The sequence below is a fragment of the Orbicella faveolata genome, unplaced genomic scaffold (genome assembly GCF_042242905.1).
Source record: "Orbicella faveolata isolate gen_17 unplaced genomic scaffold, um_ofav_v1 contig_47, whole genome shotgun sequence".
In the NCBI taxonomy this organism is placed as follows: Eukaryota; Metazoa; Cnidaria; class Anthozoa; order Scleractinia; family Merulinidae; genus Orbicella; species Orbicella faveolata.
This window is the reverse complement of record NW_028301577.1, coordinates 4,588,511-4,608,169: the sequence shown is the minus strand read 5'-3', so window position 1 is coordinate 4,608,169 and position 19,659 is coordinate 4,588,511. Positions and strand designations below refer to the sequence as shown.

Below are 19,659 nucleotides of genomic sequence, written 5' to 3'. Positions count from 1 at the left end.
CTTTGTTCTGTAAATTACTTTTTACGAGAAAGGAGCGAAGTGGAACTGAATGGCTAAAAATAATTTGCTGTTATTTAGTGTGGGGTGATCTGTGTTCCATGAGAACTCGTAAGATACGCTTTTTTCTCATCGAACCCAGACCAGCTTTCTCTTGGACGTCCCACAAATATTAATACAAAATATAGACAGCTTCACAACGTCTTCTGGCAGTAAAAACTTATTTTAATTTTCAGTATAAATCAGTAAAAGAAATATTAAAACACCAAATGCATTCATTATTAATAACAGGTTGATTTTTCAATAACGAAAAGATCGTAGCCTGAGGAAAATATATCAAATTTTAATCTAAAGTTCGAGGTTTACAAGTGGGGGCATATAGTTTTACGTTCACTACTGACAACATTGGTACTTCTGACTTCTTGGACTTACTAATTAGAAAACTTTTTTTAACGATGATGGCAAATTTGGAGTATCTGCAATCCATTCAAGTTTGAAATGAGTAAAAGAAAAGGTTCATTTGCAGATATGATTATTTTATAGGTAGCGTTGTAATTGCATATAAAATGCATCTATTGTGAGAGTTCAATTATTGTCGGTACTTACTACAACTCAGTAGTTTTGCATAAAAGTGACACCTCTTCTGACGGCAATAATAACGAGGGACTACGCGATCACGTTTACGGTACACGATTCACCACGCGTATTGACGTAACGAACACACACGTAGCGCGTAACTGAAAGTTGAAAGTGCTACCAAATACGTGCAGTAACACGGTTATGCCTGTAATATTCTTTAAAGAAAAAGGCAAGTTGATCGTAAAGGATATAGGACAACAGCATAGCACTTTTTCGAATCGGGTCGAATGGATGTTAAAGTGTTAATTACTTTGTTTGAACACAAAACGTAATGGGCGGTTCACTCGTTAATTGCAAGCTCTTCAATAAACTAAAAAATTTTGACTTGAATTTTAAATATTTACTTATAGAGGAGAAAAAATCAAAACTTTCTCTACAGAGCACTTCTGTCTTAAGCTGTTCTCCACGTTGCTCTTTTGCTTAATTAAATCTTTACATGTATACATCAGCCACTACTTTTCTTAAAAAAATGTTACCCTTTCATCACAGCTTGTATCATAGTCGCCAATAGCTTTACCCCGAGCAATCAATATGAATTAAATGCTGTAATCCGATTGGCTTGGTGGATGTTTGTAGTCAGTTTGTAGTCTTTTAGTTTTTTTTATTATTATTATAGTCCAAAAGACTTGGGCTAACTTTTCTTGACCTTTGAGCAAACTCACATTCTTTACGATGTCGGTTTACTCAAGGTATAGCTTGTTTTTGGTTGACTTTTAGCTCAGAAAGTATCAAATTTTACGCTAATGAAAATTTCAGGGATGGGCAAAATCCTTTCTAAGTTTTGCAACCATAACTCAGGGAAAATGAAAATATTTGATTTATGTCCTTTCTTTTCGAAACCTTTCTTGGCCAAATAATAAACAGAGTAAAATGGATAACAGCTAACTCGCGTTCAACGTGCGAGTCGAATTTACGCGCGCGAAGTAGCGCGCGAAGTGTTGGTCTTCGAGGGATATCTGACCGAGGAGGGTTGGAGGCTAAAAAGCTGCTTGGATACAACATGGCGTCCGTCGGTGACTTTTAGACTTCGCAACCATTGAAAACAATTTTCCACTTTTCGTTATGCTACTTTTGGTCCAGATTATGTCGTTCTCTCTGATATCATGTTCTTCTTTGATGGGAGAAGCTTAAGGGGATAAGATCAACATGCACTGAAAGTTGTTCAAGTTTTAACTCCCTGCAGCCAAAAACAAACATTAATGATGTCCCAAAATTTGGCAGTGGATTTAATGCTGAGAACTTTGATGAATTCTTCGGAGTTCAGGGAGTCAGAGAGCAAAAACTGGGAAGGAGTAGCGAAGTTAATTCCAGGAAGCACGCCACAGCAGGTTTGATATTTTAATTTTATCCAAGATCTAATCAAATAGATTGCAATCACTGACAAAATACCACATTATCTTACTTTGTGTTCTGCATATCATTCTAAAAACATTCCCTCATACGTAAGCTTATACATTCTTCATAAAAGGTGACTGTTGTTGTAATAGGCTAAATGTGGCTTTGTTAAAAATAAATATGTATCTGTATGCAGAGATGCTCTGCTACTAAACACCCTGCAGACTTTTTGAAGATAGTGCTATGGCATTAGACGAGCTTACATCAATGCCAGGGTTGCCACAGGTCAGGAATGGTTTGGGAAAAAAAAATTATTCAAGTTCAGAGAAAAGTCAGAGAATTTTGTTTTGAGTCAGGGAAAATTGACATTTTGAAAAAAAGTCAGGGAAAATTGAAATAATTTAATATGGCTGATTTAATACCATTGAACGCTAGAAGAAACATTTGGAGTCACTGTGATCACTAACTAAAGATATTTTTACTTTATGAAGAAGGAGAATTTATTGAAAACTTACCAGTCCTATTGAATGAGTTGAAAGGGCAGCTATAAGTTCATTCCAGAAGCCACTACTAGATCTGACATTTTGTATTTATTTGAGGGAAATTGTATTTTTACCAGTACAAATCAAAAGTCAGGGAAACGTCAGGGCATTTTGATAAGTGATGTCTGTGTCAATGCAGGTTATTTTTGGATCATATATCAACAATAATTTTTGAATACACACTGATAAATGAGAAGTGGATGTGTAGTTATCTTATTTTTATAAATATTTTCCAGTGTGCCAAAAGGTGGAAAGAAATCCAGCAGACCGCAGCACTAAGTACGATTAATCCCTCCCTGATGCATTCATCTGTTGGTTCCAAAAACCTTTCCAGCTTCCTTAACTCTGTCCTGCATTTTGCTGATGATAAAGAATCAGCAAGTGTGACAGCAACACAGGGGACGATTAGAACAAACTCTCAACCAGCTACCAGAGAAGCTAACTCTATAGAGGAACAAAGTGCTGCTGATCATGATCCAGGTTAGACTGATTGTATTGTGCAGTTCCAGAAAATATCCATATTCTGACCCGACAGAAGAGATTGGAATTTCCTGAGGGGTGCCAGAGGTTCTGAAAAAGCAAAAAAAATTTAAAGAAATGTGTGAAGCTTAACTAATGGAATTTCCAGAGGGGTGGGGTGAGGGTTTCTTAGAAGAACATCCCATCTGTGAGGGAGGTATGGATCTATTTTCTGGGACTACACACTGACTTAGAACTATCTTGCTCAGACCTATTAGTTAGCATATACAGGTTTATTTAATTGTATTAAGGTAATTTACCATCCTCAGGCCAAAGTGCAGCTGGAACTTATCCTGGACCTTTTCAAAGAATTACTGCTTCCCTTGAATGTAGAATATATACATGTATAATTTATGCATGAAATACTTGCTTTTATGGTCAAGTTGCGGGACAAATAATTCATGACCACCACTCTCTAAGCAGGGTTCCAGATAAGTTTTTGAAGGCAGGGTGCCAACGAGGATCATTACTGACAATTTTCTTTATTAATTTGTTGGGTCATGTAGCTGACCTTGTGGGGGTTTTGACCTGAGACCCCTCAATTATCTGGAACACTGTCTAAGGCCTCCAAGTAAATATAATTGTAACAAGGTCCAGAGTGTTTAAACAGTGAAAAATTGTACATTTACTAATTTCATTTTTTGGGTTTCTCTTGTATCACCATAATTTTTGTGTTGCTTCTGATGTGATGATGCGAAGGCCATGAAAGGTAATCAAACTTGTAAGTCTTATGATTGATCTTCTCAATATTTTTTCAGTTCTAAAAATTAAACATACACATGAATAATGACATGGTTTTGATATCTAGTTTACATGTACAGGGTTGTCATTAATTTTTTAGTCACCTGTAGCCTTATTCTCCACACCCATAGCAAATTTGTTACTTTGGGGGTGAATTCTCTAAGCAACAGGGGATTTCACCCATAGCATCAAGGGAAGATTAAGCATACTCAGCCGTAACAGGTGTTATGGCTTACGGCCCTTAATGACAGCCCTGATATATCGGTAGTTTAATTGACAAATAGGTTGAAATGGTAAAAGCCAAAGGACTGTTGCAGACCTACTACATAAACTAATTAGCTAATTTAAATAATAATATTAATAATAATAATAATTATTATAATAATAGAAAATTGATGTAATTACTACATTTTTCATTTTCCCATTTTTTTTTTACTCTACACTTAATTTTCAGGACATCTGAAGTAACATCTTACCAGGAAACTGGCAGAGAATCTAAGCAGGTACTTTTGTTGTTTTATCATAAAGTAATGTATGTTTAAGCTCTTAAGTTGTCACTTAGTGAAAAAAAGTTAGCCCTGATATACTACTTATTAATAAAATGTTAGTTTGTTAAGATCATATCTACCCAAATCTATGTTGCAACAGTGCAGTACATCTTTAGTTATTGATGAAACATTCTCTGAAAATTGATTAAATTGATTGGCCAAATTAATTTGGCTGTCTCATTTTGGTTTTTTTGAATTGTTTTGGAAAAGGGAGACAGTGCAAGTGGTGGTGGTATCAACAGTCACTTATTCTCTAATTCTGTACTTTATAACAAGAATTTAAGAAATTCTAGATTGTACATATCATTTCCGGTATGAATGGTTGAATAATGTTATGTACCATAAATGTATATGCTCTGGGTTATTTTTTTCCTGTACAGAGGCCGATTCCCAGGCAGGCTTCATCAGCCAGATCACAGGTTTCTAGTATAGAGTCATTGCAAGGGTGAGTGAAATATGTTCCCTTCAATGTAAATTCAATTTTTTGCAAAGTTCTGTTACATTCCTACCTTAATGTATTACTATCTGAATCTCCTGATATGCCATTATGATAACATTTGATTAATCATATCCACAGTGGAATCTAGGCTGCATTACTGAAACTCTCTTTATTGCTTCTTGCCTGTAGGCCTAACATGGTGATCCATGTGTGTGATGAAAGCAAGAACTGTAAGTAAAACTTTATTTTTAATTACCAAAATTATTATTTAACTGGTAATAATCCAATTCTTAATTACTCACTGAGCTTTAATAACTTGTTACCCTCCAGTTTTGTATGAGTTTTACGAGTGGTGTATTTTCCAGTAAAACACTCATGTTTATATTATTACTAAAAAAATAATGTACTACTAATTATTAGTAACAAGTATTTTGCGATACAATTTTTACTGATTTTAGTAATAACATTATCAATTTTTACACATTTTTAATTATTGGCCTGTCCAGTGAAACAGGACTTCACTTGCCCAAGGGATCTGCTGATAAGTGAGATGAGATATTTTGCGGAGTATCTGTCAGTGGAAGCCCAGAGATGGGAGGAGGTAGATATTTCTGTGCACTGTGATGTACAGATATTTGATTGGCTGATGAAATATGTCAAGAGACGGCTTCATGACAAGAACAAGTCGACATCTGAAGAAAGAAAACCCAAACTTGGTGAGGACTTCTTGAACAGCAAATTGAGCCTATTGCATAACAAACCTACTGTTAAAATTGTTGGAAGTACTCTATACAATGTATTGTATCAAAAAAAGCAAAGCATCAAAGGGGATGCTACATTGCAGGTCAGAAGCATTTGTAACACTTGTCAAAACAGTCTCAAAAAGAAAAAATAAAACCTTGTTTTCTGTTATGTGTTTTTAACCATTCTCTGGAGAATGGGGGACTGCCACACCCCTCCAAGAAATGTTGAAAACTGTATGAACTTAGTGAACTTAGTTTTTCCTCAAGTTCAATTTCAATTTGGTGTAATATTTAGTGTGTTTAATGTTTACTAGTGGATTAGCAGCCAGGCTTCTGCTTAGCTTTTGGCCCTGCTTTTGCTTGTACATTTTTTTCTTTGTTGGTTTAATGTATGGTTTGTTCGTAGTGTTTCCGTTATGAGTTTTCGACATTCCCACATTTCCCTCCTCTTTTGTCTTTTGCTCCTTCCTCTCCCAAGCTATGCCTTTTTCCACTGATTTGTTCAATCATATATCAGTGTGAATTGCCATAATTGGATTATATACATGTAGTACCTTTTGTAAATTTGAAATACATGTATTTTTTGTCCCCACAGAACCAAATAATGTCATATCTATCTTGATATCATCGGATTTTCTAAAGATGGATGCATTGGTAGGTACACGTTAATTATGAAATTAGTTTTATAAAAAAACTATGTACTTTCAAACCTGAAATCAATATTTGCAGATTGAAGACTAGTGTGACACAGTAAAATGCATATTTCCTGAGTCTTTGTGTGGTGATCTATTTCAGGTAACTGAGTGCATTGACTTCTGTCATCAGAATATGACGTCTATTGTAGCCACACCCTGTAACATGAACTGCATCAATGACAAGCTCGTCACCAGGTATGTGGAAAGAATGCAGTCACATGGGACAATTTTATCACGTACATGTACAAGTGCTCTGCAGCATGCCTTTGTGTGTGCTTATAGGTGGTCTTTCAATGGTTCACTAGAAGGAGGCAGCGTGGCCAAGTGGTTAGGGCGCCAGACTTGAAATCCAGAGGTTGCGGGCTCAAGTCCCGCTCTGACCACTCAGCTGGAGTTGTTTCTCGGTAGACTCTAGTTCAACTCCTCAGTCATGCTTGTAAATAGCCAACTGGTTTGCCTCCCGCCGGTTGGGATTTTTAAGCCTATTACGTTTAGTTGATATATTTCTTTCCTTCATTTAAAGTGGCATGCCTGTGAACTAGCTAGGTGTAGCTAAGCGCATTGACCACTATAAACAACAACATTTGAACATTTTTTTTTTTCACATTTGAAGTCTGTGAAAGTTATAAGCCTCATGGAATTTTTTCCTTGGTGCTTCTAGTCAGCTAGCCTGTAATTACAGCCGCCTGGGAGTGAGGGGAGACAACTGTATTCACAGGCAGCCAATTGAGAGAAAATAAAGTAGTTAGAGTTAATCAAATCATTGATTAAACTGATGACTTTGCATCATGGCACAAGTTACATTAACATAGGTGGAAACATGAAAGAGACAAGTTAATACATCTTCCACCAAGTTGACATAGCTCCCAAATTTTACACCACTGATATGTAACCAGTTGAACCAGCCTACAGGGTGACCATTTAGACAAGTGGAGTTCAATTTTTTTCCTGCAGGTTTGGTACTTCTCTCTTTATAGCACAAAGTTTCTATTTACTGAAAAAATTCAAAGAAACAGGAACTTGAAAATCTAAACTAAGCAAACTGTGCTTGTGAAAGAAGTATTTCAGAGATTACAGTATAACTGCCTTGAGATTTTGATTAATTTTATGATTTTAACTGGACTCTCTTTAAGAATGGCAAAGCTTTTTAATCACAATGAGCTGGAGGCAATTAAGGATCGCAAGGATAAATTTAAAAGGTCAGTTTCTCAAGACATAGGATTGTACAATTAAATGTCATACAGATGCACAGAGATGAGAGACTTAGATGAGAACATGGATTTAGTAGACAACGTGCATAAAAAGCTGAATTATCTGTTTATAAGTTTTGTTTTTCTCATTGAGATGTAGTTCTACATGTAAATTGATTCTTGGCTAATGCTGTTGATCTGTGTCTTTGCAAGGTAACTGCTAGTCCCGGGGGAGGTACTTTGTATGGCAGTGCCCCCCGGGCTGCTAGTCACCTACACAAAATTCATATGCAGTGAGAAAAGACCTTCACTACCACCTTCAGTAGATAACTTTGTGCAAGTCTTTACTGGCATTTTTGGTTGTTTTTCCCTGCAGCAAATTGTTTTGCAAGAAAATAGAGGAGTTGTTTGATCCAAGACTATCATCAAGTTCATCGTCAAATGCTAGCACCTTGTTTAGGTAAATAGAAGACTGAAAAAATGCTGATCATGAACAACCTGTAACAGCCAACAAAACATCCAATCAAACTTACTAGGGACAACTAGACCTTAAGTCTGTGGAACAAGCATTGTCCAACCCATAGGTTTTCAGTGCGGATGTTGCAACATGACATGTTCTGAAAGCTCATGGTAGACCTTCTGTCATGCTCATCCGAGTTTTCGATTGGACAATGTAATGACTGAAACCCCCTTGTTTCTTTTTGGCACCGCAACGCAACGCAACCCACGCAACGCAACCCAACCCAACCCAACCCAGCCCACGCAACGTAACGCAATGTAACGTGGACTCCTGATCATGGACTCCTGATTCTGGAATCTGAAATCCGGAAACAGAAAAACCAGTTCTTGCTATACGCAGAAATTACGTTCCATAAAACAGGGCTAGTTAGAGTATTTGATTTTTGGGGGGTCTTATTTCACGCGCTGAGAAACAAAATATCTGCGAGATCAATTTTCGTGACGTCAAACTTTTGTTTTGTTGTTTGCAAGTAAACTTCCCCGATAGAATATGACACTCGCGTACACGCGAGATGCTGCCAGCGAGAACCGGAAACCTGCGATAATTTTAGAATGTGGAATTGTTTCACAATGCGAAATAACCAATAAGATTTCAACGTGCAAGTTTTGTTTTCTATGCAATAAATGCAAATAAAAAGTTTCCAGTGAGGAGAAGGTGAAAGTATGTTGAATCCTACATTCAACAAAAGTCAATCTGTCCGTTTACGTCGGGAGCGATCTTGCCGCCTGCATTTGACGCTCTAAATGTTATAAACGTCTGCTTCGCTACAAGAGAGGTTTGGACAGGGTAGCAGAAATCGAAAGTGAAATCACACAAGATTTCACGAATGAGTAGCTTGTCAATGAAAAAAACTCGCTAGAGCCAGGACATCTGCTTCACAGAACCTCGGTAGAACCCCAGACCGTAAAGAACGCTGGTCTGGACTAAATTATTTATACACTGGCCACTTGTCCGGTAAATTATAGGGAGCTTACGCAATGACGACGGCAACGTCAAGGACGGCGGCTGGAAAAAAATGGACTTAAATTTTACCTTTGAATTTCGCAATTATCTAGAACTGTTCTGCAAGCCGAGCGGTCTAAAACGCTACTCAAACTAAAGATGTAACGCCAGTGAATAATTTTAGAAGAAAATACGAAATATTAGCCGTCGTGGCTCACGTTCTTCAAAATACCCAAAACTTGGTCTTTTCACGTTGTTGTTTTGCAGAGGACGGCAAAGAAATGTACAAAGATTTATAACGCACGTGCACAGCTATTGTTTTGCTCATTAAACCTTTTGTGTGACGGCGTTTTCGTTGCCGTTGCCGTCGTGGTTTGCTTAAGCTCCCTAATATCCTATTCTAGACGAAACGTTTCTGATTTCTATACCCTATCCCAGACTAAACTGCCTGAAAACCATACCCTTCACAGCGGCACATACCCCTATAGCTTTTATATTGGAGTGCCCCTCCCTTCTGTGCGGAAAGAGAAACAACTACAAATTTTACAATCTTGCAAACGTAAATGTTGTTGGCTTGAATATTTTGCTAGGTGCATTGCTTGTGGAAAGCTTCTGACTGCAGAATCACAAGGCAAACTCAGATGTGTTCCAAACAGAATGATGGTAAATCACAGAGGAAAGGTGTCTTATGTTCATTCACGGTGAGATTTCGTTTCTCGGCAGATTTGACTACGAGTCTTATTAAAGTGAGTGATTGCTGACCCAGTCGAGAGTTTCTTTAGAAGTTGTTAACCCTCTTACTCCAAATGCCAAATCTTTAAAATTCTCTCATTGTTTGTCATCAACAAAAGCTTTTAAAACTTTGTGTTTGATCGTGAAGTCTAACAATTTCTTAGAATATTAATACAGGCCCAGTTATTGTCCCCCAGTTTATAATTTTTTAACCTGGTGACCAAGAAGAATTAGTTCGATCTTCGGAGTACAGTGGAACCGCGCCTTACGGTCACCTCGTTATTACGGCCACGTTTTTTGTCTCGGCGAAACGCCCAAACATTTACTTATAAGAAAACCCCGTTAATGCGGCCACCCCGTTAATACGGCCAACGGCCACATTCTGAAACCCAAACTTGGATAAGCTTGGATAATCCTTAAGTTTATAATTTTACCCCATTTATACGGCCACGCAAACCAGTTATGTTCATCTTCCCATTGTTAATCTTGTATGTACTTATAATTGTGATATATATCTTAACATGTCATTCAACATAGACCACTCTTGAAATTTGACCCTACCCGTTAATACGCCCACCTCAGTAATACGACCAAATTTTCATGGCCCGTTGGTGACCGTATTAACCGGTTCCAGTGTAAGTAATAACACTTTTTTCCCGTGGGGGGGGGGGGGGGGGGATTTGATCCATCGCCTCAGCCCCTTCTTCTCTCCCTTCCCCTGAGGGACGCTGGGGGACAAAAAGACGAGTGACATAACTTCAAGCTATTTAGTATTTTTATTGATGTGATCGCGTTTTTTTGATAAAGCGATCGTTTTTTAACTCAAATTTCTTCGTTTTGTTCTCGTTTTTAATTTCTTTATGTTTTTTTCATATACAGAGATTTTAGTTGGGATGTAAATGATTACCTCCTTGGTTTACGTGAAGAAGTGAAATCCTGGAAAGAGGTTTACTGGAGGTGAGACCAGTGTCAAATTTACCTCAATGTTTTTCGAATAATTTCAGAAATGTTCTTGGAGGAATTTTCTTTTTAATCGACAATTTTTTACTTGAGATGATAGTGTCCTTAATTACCATAGTTTTTCGACCTAAATGTGTTGTAAAAAGGTTAAACTTTTATATGATTTTCATTTACCTGACTAAGCATTTCTTTTTTTGACAATACATGCTTTACTATGAAAACAAACTGAAAATCACCACAGAGACCATCACATGGTTAGCGTTCAACCAATCAGAGCTCAGAAACGCGCAGACGGCGGCAAGCGCCAGAACAGTTACATACGTCACGATCTTCAACACATACCTGATTGGTTGAGAACACAACATCTGCGCTTTGATTGGTTGAAGTACGCTGTACGTGAACAAAGCAAAGAGAACAAAGCAAAGAGATTTCTGGGTGACACACTCATCCTGTTTTCTTCACAGATTATGGGGCACAGTGAATATTCTCTACTGCCATCGGTGCGATGATTATTTTCCTTGCACAGAGCTGGGTCACTGTATTTATCACCCAATGGCTGTGGATTTTGGAAACATGGAGTGTACGGCTACTAAGATAGTTGGGGTGTACCCGTGTTGTCAGCAGCGAGTCCTGCATTTTGATCCGTCTTTAGAGACATCTGTAAGTTTCTTGGTTGTTTTAATGTTTGTATAATAGCTAGTGGGCTGCGTGGTGAACCGGCAAAGAATGGTGTAAGCTAAACCGTCAGGATTATATAAAGCGAAACATCAGATCAGCTGTCTGTTTGTCGCTATTCTCAGCTCTCGATTTTACGAAACTGGTTGAAGTGCTGCAAAGTTCCTAGGCCTCAATAGTTCGCCGCGGTGAATCCCTTTTGGACCACATGGTCCAGCCCTTTGTCTCGGCTACGACACCGAAGTGAATTGACCGTGAAGACCTGAGAGAAAGCCGTACAGAAACTAGGCAAAGTTGAAGTGTATTTGTGTTGTCAACAGGGATGCTGTGTACGTGATCACAAACCGACGTTAAGTTCCCCTCAATCAACCGCAGCAGAGAGCAAAACCAGTGCAGATGAACCAGCTGACGAGAAAACAGACAAAGACATTACAACAGAAAATAACGAGGAACACGCGCAGGAAAATACAGGAGAAGAAAGTAATAGTGTTTTACTTGCTGTAAATTTCTGTCAATGTAGTAAACCGTGAAACAAGTAACTGCGAATCTCAAAGAAATGGCTCCTCGTTGTTGTGACCTGTTGTGTATGGGACACGAGGATAGAATAGTTATCATTTGTTAACATTTCTAGTTCTTACTGTGAGTTAATCAAAGTAGAGCGGTTTTCCCTTTAGTGTCGAAAGGTGATTGGTTTTGCATCAACTACGCTACAAGATTGGCTTAAAAATCTCGCGCCACTTTTTCATCCAATCAGAAATGAAACCAAAAACGATCGTGACTCGCCCGCACGCGTTTTCCCGCCCTTTGCGTCAGCTACACGTAATTACTTCGAGCTTTGATTGGTTCACTAGATTGCTTGTCCTTTTTGATTTGCTAGGGTGATTACTGTGGTTTTGGTTTTACGACACGCAAATGAAAACTGTTCTAAAGAACATATATTCACAGTTAAAAACTGCAAAGTCACGTGTTGGCATCATCAGAGAGAACTTCTGTAAGTTGTCTTCCGACTTCCGACTTTTTGTGGCAATAAAGATGGAAGTGTAGGAGTTAAGTGATAACACCCGTGGTATTATGATAGAAATAATTCACAAGTTAGCCACAAGTTGATTAGCCTGCGAGCAGGCTCACGTTGGAGCACAAGCGCGCGCTACTGCGCGAAATCTCTTCTTTCCGGCCCCCTGAAGAGAGACCCTGGGAACGAAGTTGAGACCTTTCTTGGCGCCTCTTCACCAGGCTCCTTCCGGCCGGATCGCTTTGCTCTTCGCCGCTCACGCGCGTGACTCAAAGGTGAGCCTGTTCGCAGGCTACAAGTTGATAAGGGTTTTTCTTGTTCCCAGGGTCTCTTGTCTTCCCTAGGAACGAGGTTGCGAATTAACTTTATAAATTCCCACTGCTTTTTACTGAGCATGTCACGATGAAGGGAACATTGATTGCAGCAAACTAATTGCAATTATGGTCATGAATCTGATTTTATTTAGAGAGCTCATCTCAACCAGAGAAAGACAAACCATCAGAGATGGATGAAACTTCCGAGCAAGTTCCAGACATCCCTCCGGCATCAGAGTTGTCATCGAATAAGAATTCAGCCTCACAAGGACAGCAAAAGATCACCAATAACCCAGCGGTAGTGGAGGATTTGTTTGCGCATAGGAGCGCTATCTGCGTGCCATACCGCAGATTATCAAGTGCAAGGTGATGACGATAGACCATTTTACAGTTGTCTGTTCAGTGACCTGGCCTTTAAATGGCAGCGAGACTGGTGGTGACCTTGTTTTGATAAAGACCTCACTGCTTTTGTTGTGTAAATCAAGTTGTTCTTATGCTAACTAGGTGCATTTAAATGAGAAAAACAAAACAGAGAGTTCTGTATTAAAGCAAGGTCACCTCCAGCCTTGCTTGCATTCACAGACCAGGTAGCTAACCTCGCAACTGCAAAATAGCCCATTTTAATCCACCTGGGGCCAGTTGTTCAAAGGGTGGATAACGCTATCCACCAAACAAATCGATATCCAGTGGAGAAGTGTTGGCAAAATAAACCATGCTATCCACTGGAAAGTGATTTATCCGGCGGACAGCATTATACACCCTTTGAACAACATTACTGGGGCGCAGAACTAAATTTATCAGTGCCTTGTAAGAGTTCTTTTGCGCGATCCGGTCACGCCGTACTGAAAGTCACCATAATGGGCCAGATCTTACACAGTGGGAAATATTCAAAACAAAGCAACTTGAACAAGTCCAGCTTGACTTTCCTTTGTTTTGGAAGTCCCACTGTGTAACTTGCATCCCAGCATGGCTGATTTTGTACCATGTGACCGAATCCTACAAAGGGCCTATCCCCACTTCTGACGTAGTGACCTTATGGTCATGTTATGTTGTACTCTAGATTGAGAGGTCCGAGATAAAGAGAGGCGTATACTTTGTAAGGAAAAGTATAGAGATCATTTAATAGAAGTTGGAGCACATAAATACTGTTATTAATACCGAGCAAGTTTGTTTACCTGTGAATTTGTAACAGGTCTGCTGAATTGAACGTGTTTGGTGTGGAGGAGATCGCTTTAGCGAGCATGCACGTCCGAGATTTGGAGGTAACACTTCGATGTTCTACAGGCATCTTTTATTTGTGTTAATTTGACCTTCTTGTTTGTAGCTTTGAGTAACAGCTTTTACTCATCTTTAAACCCGAGAAACCCATGCAAAAGTGCTGCAATTCTCTTTACAACGTTGTTTTATTGATTTTTTTTCTATTGTATTTGCCAGACTAATACTAGTGCGTTATCGGACATGATTGACCCAAGTGACCGAAAAGTGTCTGAATTTCCGACGGTAAGTATGAATAGTAATCCGCATAAGTCGTGATGTGAAGTAACAAATCTTCTTGCAATGACAATCTTCTAACCACAATGATGCATGTAGAGTGGAAAGGAAGGGAGAGTGGGGATGGACTAGTGAGATTAGCAACACTCCCTGTCCATTAGGCTGTTTTGTCCACAGACCTTTGCAACCTCGTTTCCAAGATCTCTCTTCTTTCCCACCCCCTGAAGGGAGGCCCTGGGAACGAGGTTGAGACCTTTGCCCAGCCGGCATAAACGAACTGATACTCTGTCATGTAATAATCACAAGCTGTCCCGTCCTCGCAGTACTTACCCTCTATCAGGCGAAGCCGCAGTCGATTGGTTCACCGAGGCTCACTGAGGAAGATGAAGCTTCAGACAGCTAATAAAGAGGACGACTATGATGTGGGAGAAGACGAGGACCAGCCTGAATCTGAGGATAATGACTTGGATCAAAAACGTTAGAATCTAATCTGTTGTTGTTGTTGTTGTTGAGTTGAAAAGCCAGACAGGAAAACTCCTGCTGTCGTTGTCATCATTGTTACGTGCAAATTTTGAAAAAGTGTCTAATCTATCGACCTGTAACTTTTTTAATGTTTCTTTTTTAGTCTCTTCCCGAGAAAAACCACGGCCTCCAAGAAAAGTCACGTCCGCATCCAGAAAAGAGTACGTGATTAATTAATTGGCTTTGTGTACTATTTAGTATGAGGAACAAATATCTAGGCTCGATTATCAGCCGCTGTTCGGGAAAGGAGCCTCCCTGGAAGGAGGAACGTATACCAGACACGAGAGAGCGGCGGAAATCGAGCTTAGCAAATACCTTTTACGATCCAAACAGAATCCCAGAGAATCAGTAAACTGAGCCTGCGTTCTTAGCTGGTGATAAGTAATCGATCTTGGTTTGTGTCGAATAAAGAGCGCCTCTGATCTTTATTTCTTATTTGCTTTGAAGTTTCAGCACGTTTAAAAGTTACAAGTGGGATTCACAACGATCTGCGAGATGGAATCAAGACGCACAACGAGAAGAAGGTAAATAAACTGAGAAAATCGTGAAAATAAATCATCTCTTGATTATAGGTTAAGAACTGGTGCCCGTTTCTCGAAAGCTCCCGTAAATACCGGGCCCGATAACTTACCGGGCCGGTTAACGGGAAACTTTACCGGGCCCGAAATAGCGTTTCTCGAAGCACCCGTAAATTTTCCCGGTACTTACCGGGCCCGATAAAATAACGGGTTGTTACCAATCTCTTGCGCGCGCTTCACGCTCGTTCACGAGAGAAGGAGAAACACTTGGGACTATACGTACACATTCCATTCTGATCGATTCTGTTGTCGTTGCGACTGTGATGCTTTTTGAAGAACAGTGCGAAGTTTAACTTCGAAGTTATCGTTGTGTCAAAGGAGAGCAACTGAGAGAGATCGTCATTTTGCATGGTCATGTTATTTGAAAGTGATGATCAATTGCCTTTTGTAGCTCGATTCGAAGACTTCGATCGACAATCTCGCTCTTTTCTAGGAGTGTTGTCTTTTTCCGTGATTCATTCTAATTCAAAATGTTCACCGAGCAATCAAACAGGATCTGCGGACCGCCGAGGAAACAGTGTGAACTTGAGAACTCGAAATTTAGCTACAAACACTTATTTCACCAATTTATACTGATAAGAATTTCGCTTAAGTAAGTGTACAGAATATTTGGAATAAGGAAGGATCTTACTAAAATTTTTAGGCGTGATTTAATCGTTTTCTCCGGCAAACATCAAGCGTAATTTTCACTGATCCCAAATCGACTGTTCTAGCATAAAGCAAGCTAAGATCAATGGAAATGCGACTGAAACAATTATGTGATTGGGGAGAATAATTTTAATGTTCTTTATTCTCGTTTATCTATCGTGAGTACAGTACGCTTCTTCGTGTTTCATCTAGCTAGAAATGCTATAACCAACATTTGTCAGCATTTGTGCACCTTGCCTAATGCGACTCTACGCGATCGCTCTATTATGTTTACTTTTTGTAGAATGTCTGTTTTCTAATTCCCTTCTCCAAAAATAGTAAAAAAAAAATCTGCAATTAAAACACAGGAAGGTTTGGCTTGCAGTAAGATCAGGTTTGCGTAACAGGAACCCATTTTGATGTTCATACAAAGAAGCCTTTTCGAAAACGAGCGGCGAGTGATCGGCGTTTACATGACAGTGTTTATCTATTCATTAATTTTTTTTCCCGCCGTTTGTTGGTTTTGAAAAACAATAAAGTAGAACTTCACAGTTACATAGCGCTTCCATGCAAACGCCTTCAAACTGTAAAAAAAAAAAAGCAACAACAACAACAATTATATTTACGTGGGTTCCGCCAGCGGGCAGTTTCTCGCCTTGTTTCTCTCCAATTCGTTCTTTAGCTCCTCAACGAGCCACTCTATTCTTGTTCGTGAGAACCGAAATCGTTCAATGACTTCCCAGTCAGCCATATCGGCTAGAAAGGGGCGTCTTTGAAACAAAAAAGTCCGCCCCCGGCCGCCATTTTGTTTGGTTTTGCAACATTTGTGACTCCCCGGTAACTTTACGGGAGGTCACGACCTCCCGTAAATTACCGGGCAAGTTACCGGAAAAATTAACGGGATCGAAAATAACGGGAGCTTCGAGAAACACCCGAAAAGTTTACGGGGACTTACCGGGTGACTTACCGGGCCCGATATTTTACCGGGTCTTTCGAGAAACAGGCCCCTGGTCTTAGTTACACCGACGCTAAGAAAATGACTGACTGGGCTTTTTGTTCAGGCTAGAATAAAGTGGCCTCAATAACGCAGTGGCCGTAAGGCGGGGTTCCACTGTGCACTTAAAGCTTTGTACAACAAGAGCCTCGTATTAGTAAAATTGGTTTTTTACGTTTTATTTTTAGAAGTTGTGTCGACAACAGTGTACAAAAACTCTTTGGTTACACGTGGTTTACCATTTGTGATAATAGGTTTTTGGCCTGGGAAAGCACTTCTGTAAAAACCTGGGAAACTCTCTTGCTGCGGGGATCAGTACCGGATCTGTTACAGGGAATTACCTTGAGAGACGTCAACAGCACTCAGAACTTAGGTCCAACGATATCGTTTTAATCTAAGAACACAACCAAAATGCAACCGGAACATAACTGGAATGCAGCCAGAATGTAACCAAAGAATATTTCACAAGGCACGACTATTTAAGCCGAAAGCGCAATTCTAAAGGATTAGGTAAAGCTACTAAAAATTCTTAACTAAATATTATCTAATACATTTCAGAAAGCTCGATTGGCTCTAACAGAATTCAACGTTTACAAGATTAATAACTTTCAAAACAACACAGGTAGATAACAGTTTAACAAGACTATCGCAGGTAGCAATTACAGTTGAACGCTTATTACAGTTATGATCCTACAACAAACTAGCAGGTGTCCATTACGGTCAATGAACTGGAACAGTAACCTGTAACTCAGAAATGCAAAACGAGCTAAAACAAATATATCTATGTTGGACTTCTATATTTTCCGACAGCGAAAGCGAATATATAAAACGTACTTAATTATCTAATTCTCTCTCCTCACACATTATCACTGACAATTTATCTGTTCTTTCACTCTCTTAGATCAAAAGCGCATGACTGAACTGGTGTCTTATTTGGCACGACAGCGGGCTCACACTCCACAAGAGAAAGTCGATAATAAACAAAAACCCAAAGAAGTAAGATGTTCTGATGTTTCTCTCTCTTTTTTTTCTTTTGTTTTGTTTTTGTTCTAGTCTAGGTACCTTTTATTTGTTTTCATAAGTGATTGAGAGCCAATTAACACGTTTCTATATATTCGTGGTCATATCTTGTGCTCAGTTTATTTTGAGACTTTTAGTCGTGAGAGAAAATAATTTTCTCCGTGTCTCAATCTCAATTATGGAATCACTAGCCAAAGCATGGGAGAAGTCGAAAAAGTCGTGGAAAGGATCACCTGCGGTTTGTGGACTCGCAGCATTACTCGCTCTTCCAAATTTCCACTTGTGTTCTCGTAACTCGTCAGAGGCACGTATAAAATATTTTCTATTGCCTAATGTTTTTTTTTCCTTCTGTAGTTCCTAGGAGGTATTTTCTCCAAATTAGATAATCAATTCCGCGCCTCACAGCAAGCAGTGGTCTCTAAGACGCAGTCTGGCGGGCCACAAACAGGATCCAGGTAACACTTGATATAATGAACTGCACATTGACTTTCCTCAACTGTCGGACGAACAAGCACCATGCACTTTGCATTCGCTAAAATGAGAGCTTTCCAAGTCATTAGTCATTAGATTATGAGCTCGAGATTTCTATCGCGTGATAGTTGACGAGGACGCAGCCCAAGTCAACTATCACGCATAAAAATCTCGAGCTCATAATCTAATTGTTTTAGTATAAATGTACTCGTGGTTCCAAAACTTTAGCTAAATCCTCTTCTCGGACACTTCGAAAACGCAAAGAAGCGACCGCCAGTTTGTTAACCGGCAACCGCACACTGCTATGCTACTCACTATCTACAACAGTATACAGATAGTGAGTAGCAAAGCCAATCAGAGAACGGCATTCGTAATAGAACACCAACCTCGTTCCCAGGATCTCTCATCTTACCGCCCCCTCGCTCGCTCCAGGGGGCGGTAAGATGAGAGACCCTGGGAACGAGGTTGATAGAACACTATTAGATTTATACTATTATTTAGTATCACCCAACTAGTGGACTAATGCAAATCCTGCATTTTAATTGGTTACGCTACTAGAGGACTATTGACCCGTAGCCCGCAAGGGCTACGGGTCTAATTGTTCAATAGACCGAACTTTCTAAAAGGATTTTATAAGTTGACACGTTAGCTAGTTAACAGCCTGGGTTCAGTTGCGTCACAGTTTTTTTCGCTTCTCGTTCGCCGTTGAGGAGTATTTGAAGCTCATAGCGTAATAAATGTAGAGCGCTCCTTTATCCGCACTATGGCTTAACGCTGCCTCCAGTCATCTCCAGTCAGATGTTGTATTGCTTCTAATTTATGATATTCTTTCCCCTCACAGTCAAAGAATTCGGAAGATACCACTGAAGGTGACCACGTGATATTAAACAACCAAGTGCAATTTGAAGCTTGAACGATTTTATTTGTTTGTGATGGTTTTCAGTTTTATATTGAAGACCTTTTAACGCTCGTGTAAAAATACGTTGTATTCTTTATGAATGTGTACAATAAACGTCTTTTTTTGGTATTTCGTGGCATTTTTTTCTTTGAAATGCTGTATGCGGCTTGGCCCCGCCTTGGGCTCGTTTCACGAAGGTCCCGAAAGGATTCCGCACCCAGAAAGCCGTAGCAAAATCTCAAACCCTATAATTACAGAATTGTTTTATTCACATATTCTTAATATGAACAGAGGTTCCTTTCATACATGAAGCTTCAGGCGTATACACCTCCCTGTTTTTAGATACAGTTTAACTAAAAATGGCTTTTCGGGCTCGAAATTTTCCGGGGCTTTCGAGAAACGGGCCCTAGGAACTGGAATGTTTCATGTTAACTCTTGTCCTTAGGCCATCGTAGCTTGATTAAGAATATAACTCAAACAGTGGTATCACTCCCACGACCTCCCTCCCCCCTCTT

The 19,659-nt window shown here is 39.5% G+C and overlaps 1 protein-coding gene across 1 annotated transcript; it reads left to right on the top strand.

The window, feature by feature from the left end:
- Positions 1-1,619: 1,619 nt before the first annotated feature.
- Positions 1,620-19,273, top strand: LOC110066523 (SANT and BTB domain regulator of class switch recombination-like). The gene is made up of 24 exons (XM_020773755.2): positions 1,620-1,964; positions 2,750-2,993; positions 3,732-3,741; positions 4,228-4,276; positions 4,702-4,766; positions 4,950-4,990; positions 5,267-5,476; positions 6,099-6,157; positions 6,299-6,393; positions 7,332-7,397; positions 7,765-7,848; positions 9,441-9,551; positions 10,462-10,539; positions 11,007-11,202; positions 11,538-11,697; positions 12,696-12,909; positions 13,736-13,805; positions 13,978-14,043; positions 14,358-14,511; positions 14,660-14,717; positions 15,004-15,080; positions 17,657-17,751; positions 18,130-18,230; positions 19,088-19,273. The coding sequence occupies exons 1-24, from the start codon at positions 1,836-1,838 to the stop codon at positions 19,125-19,127; spliced, it is 2,472 nt and encodes an 823-aa protein (XP_020629414.2). The 5' UTR covers positions 1,620-1,835; the 3' UTR covers positions 19,128-19,273.
- The last annotated feature ends 386 nt before the right edge of the window (positions 19,274-19,659 follow it).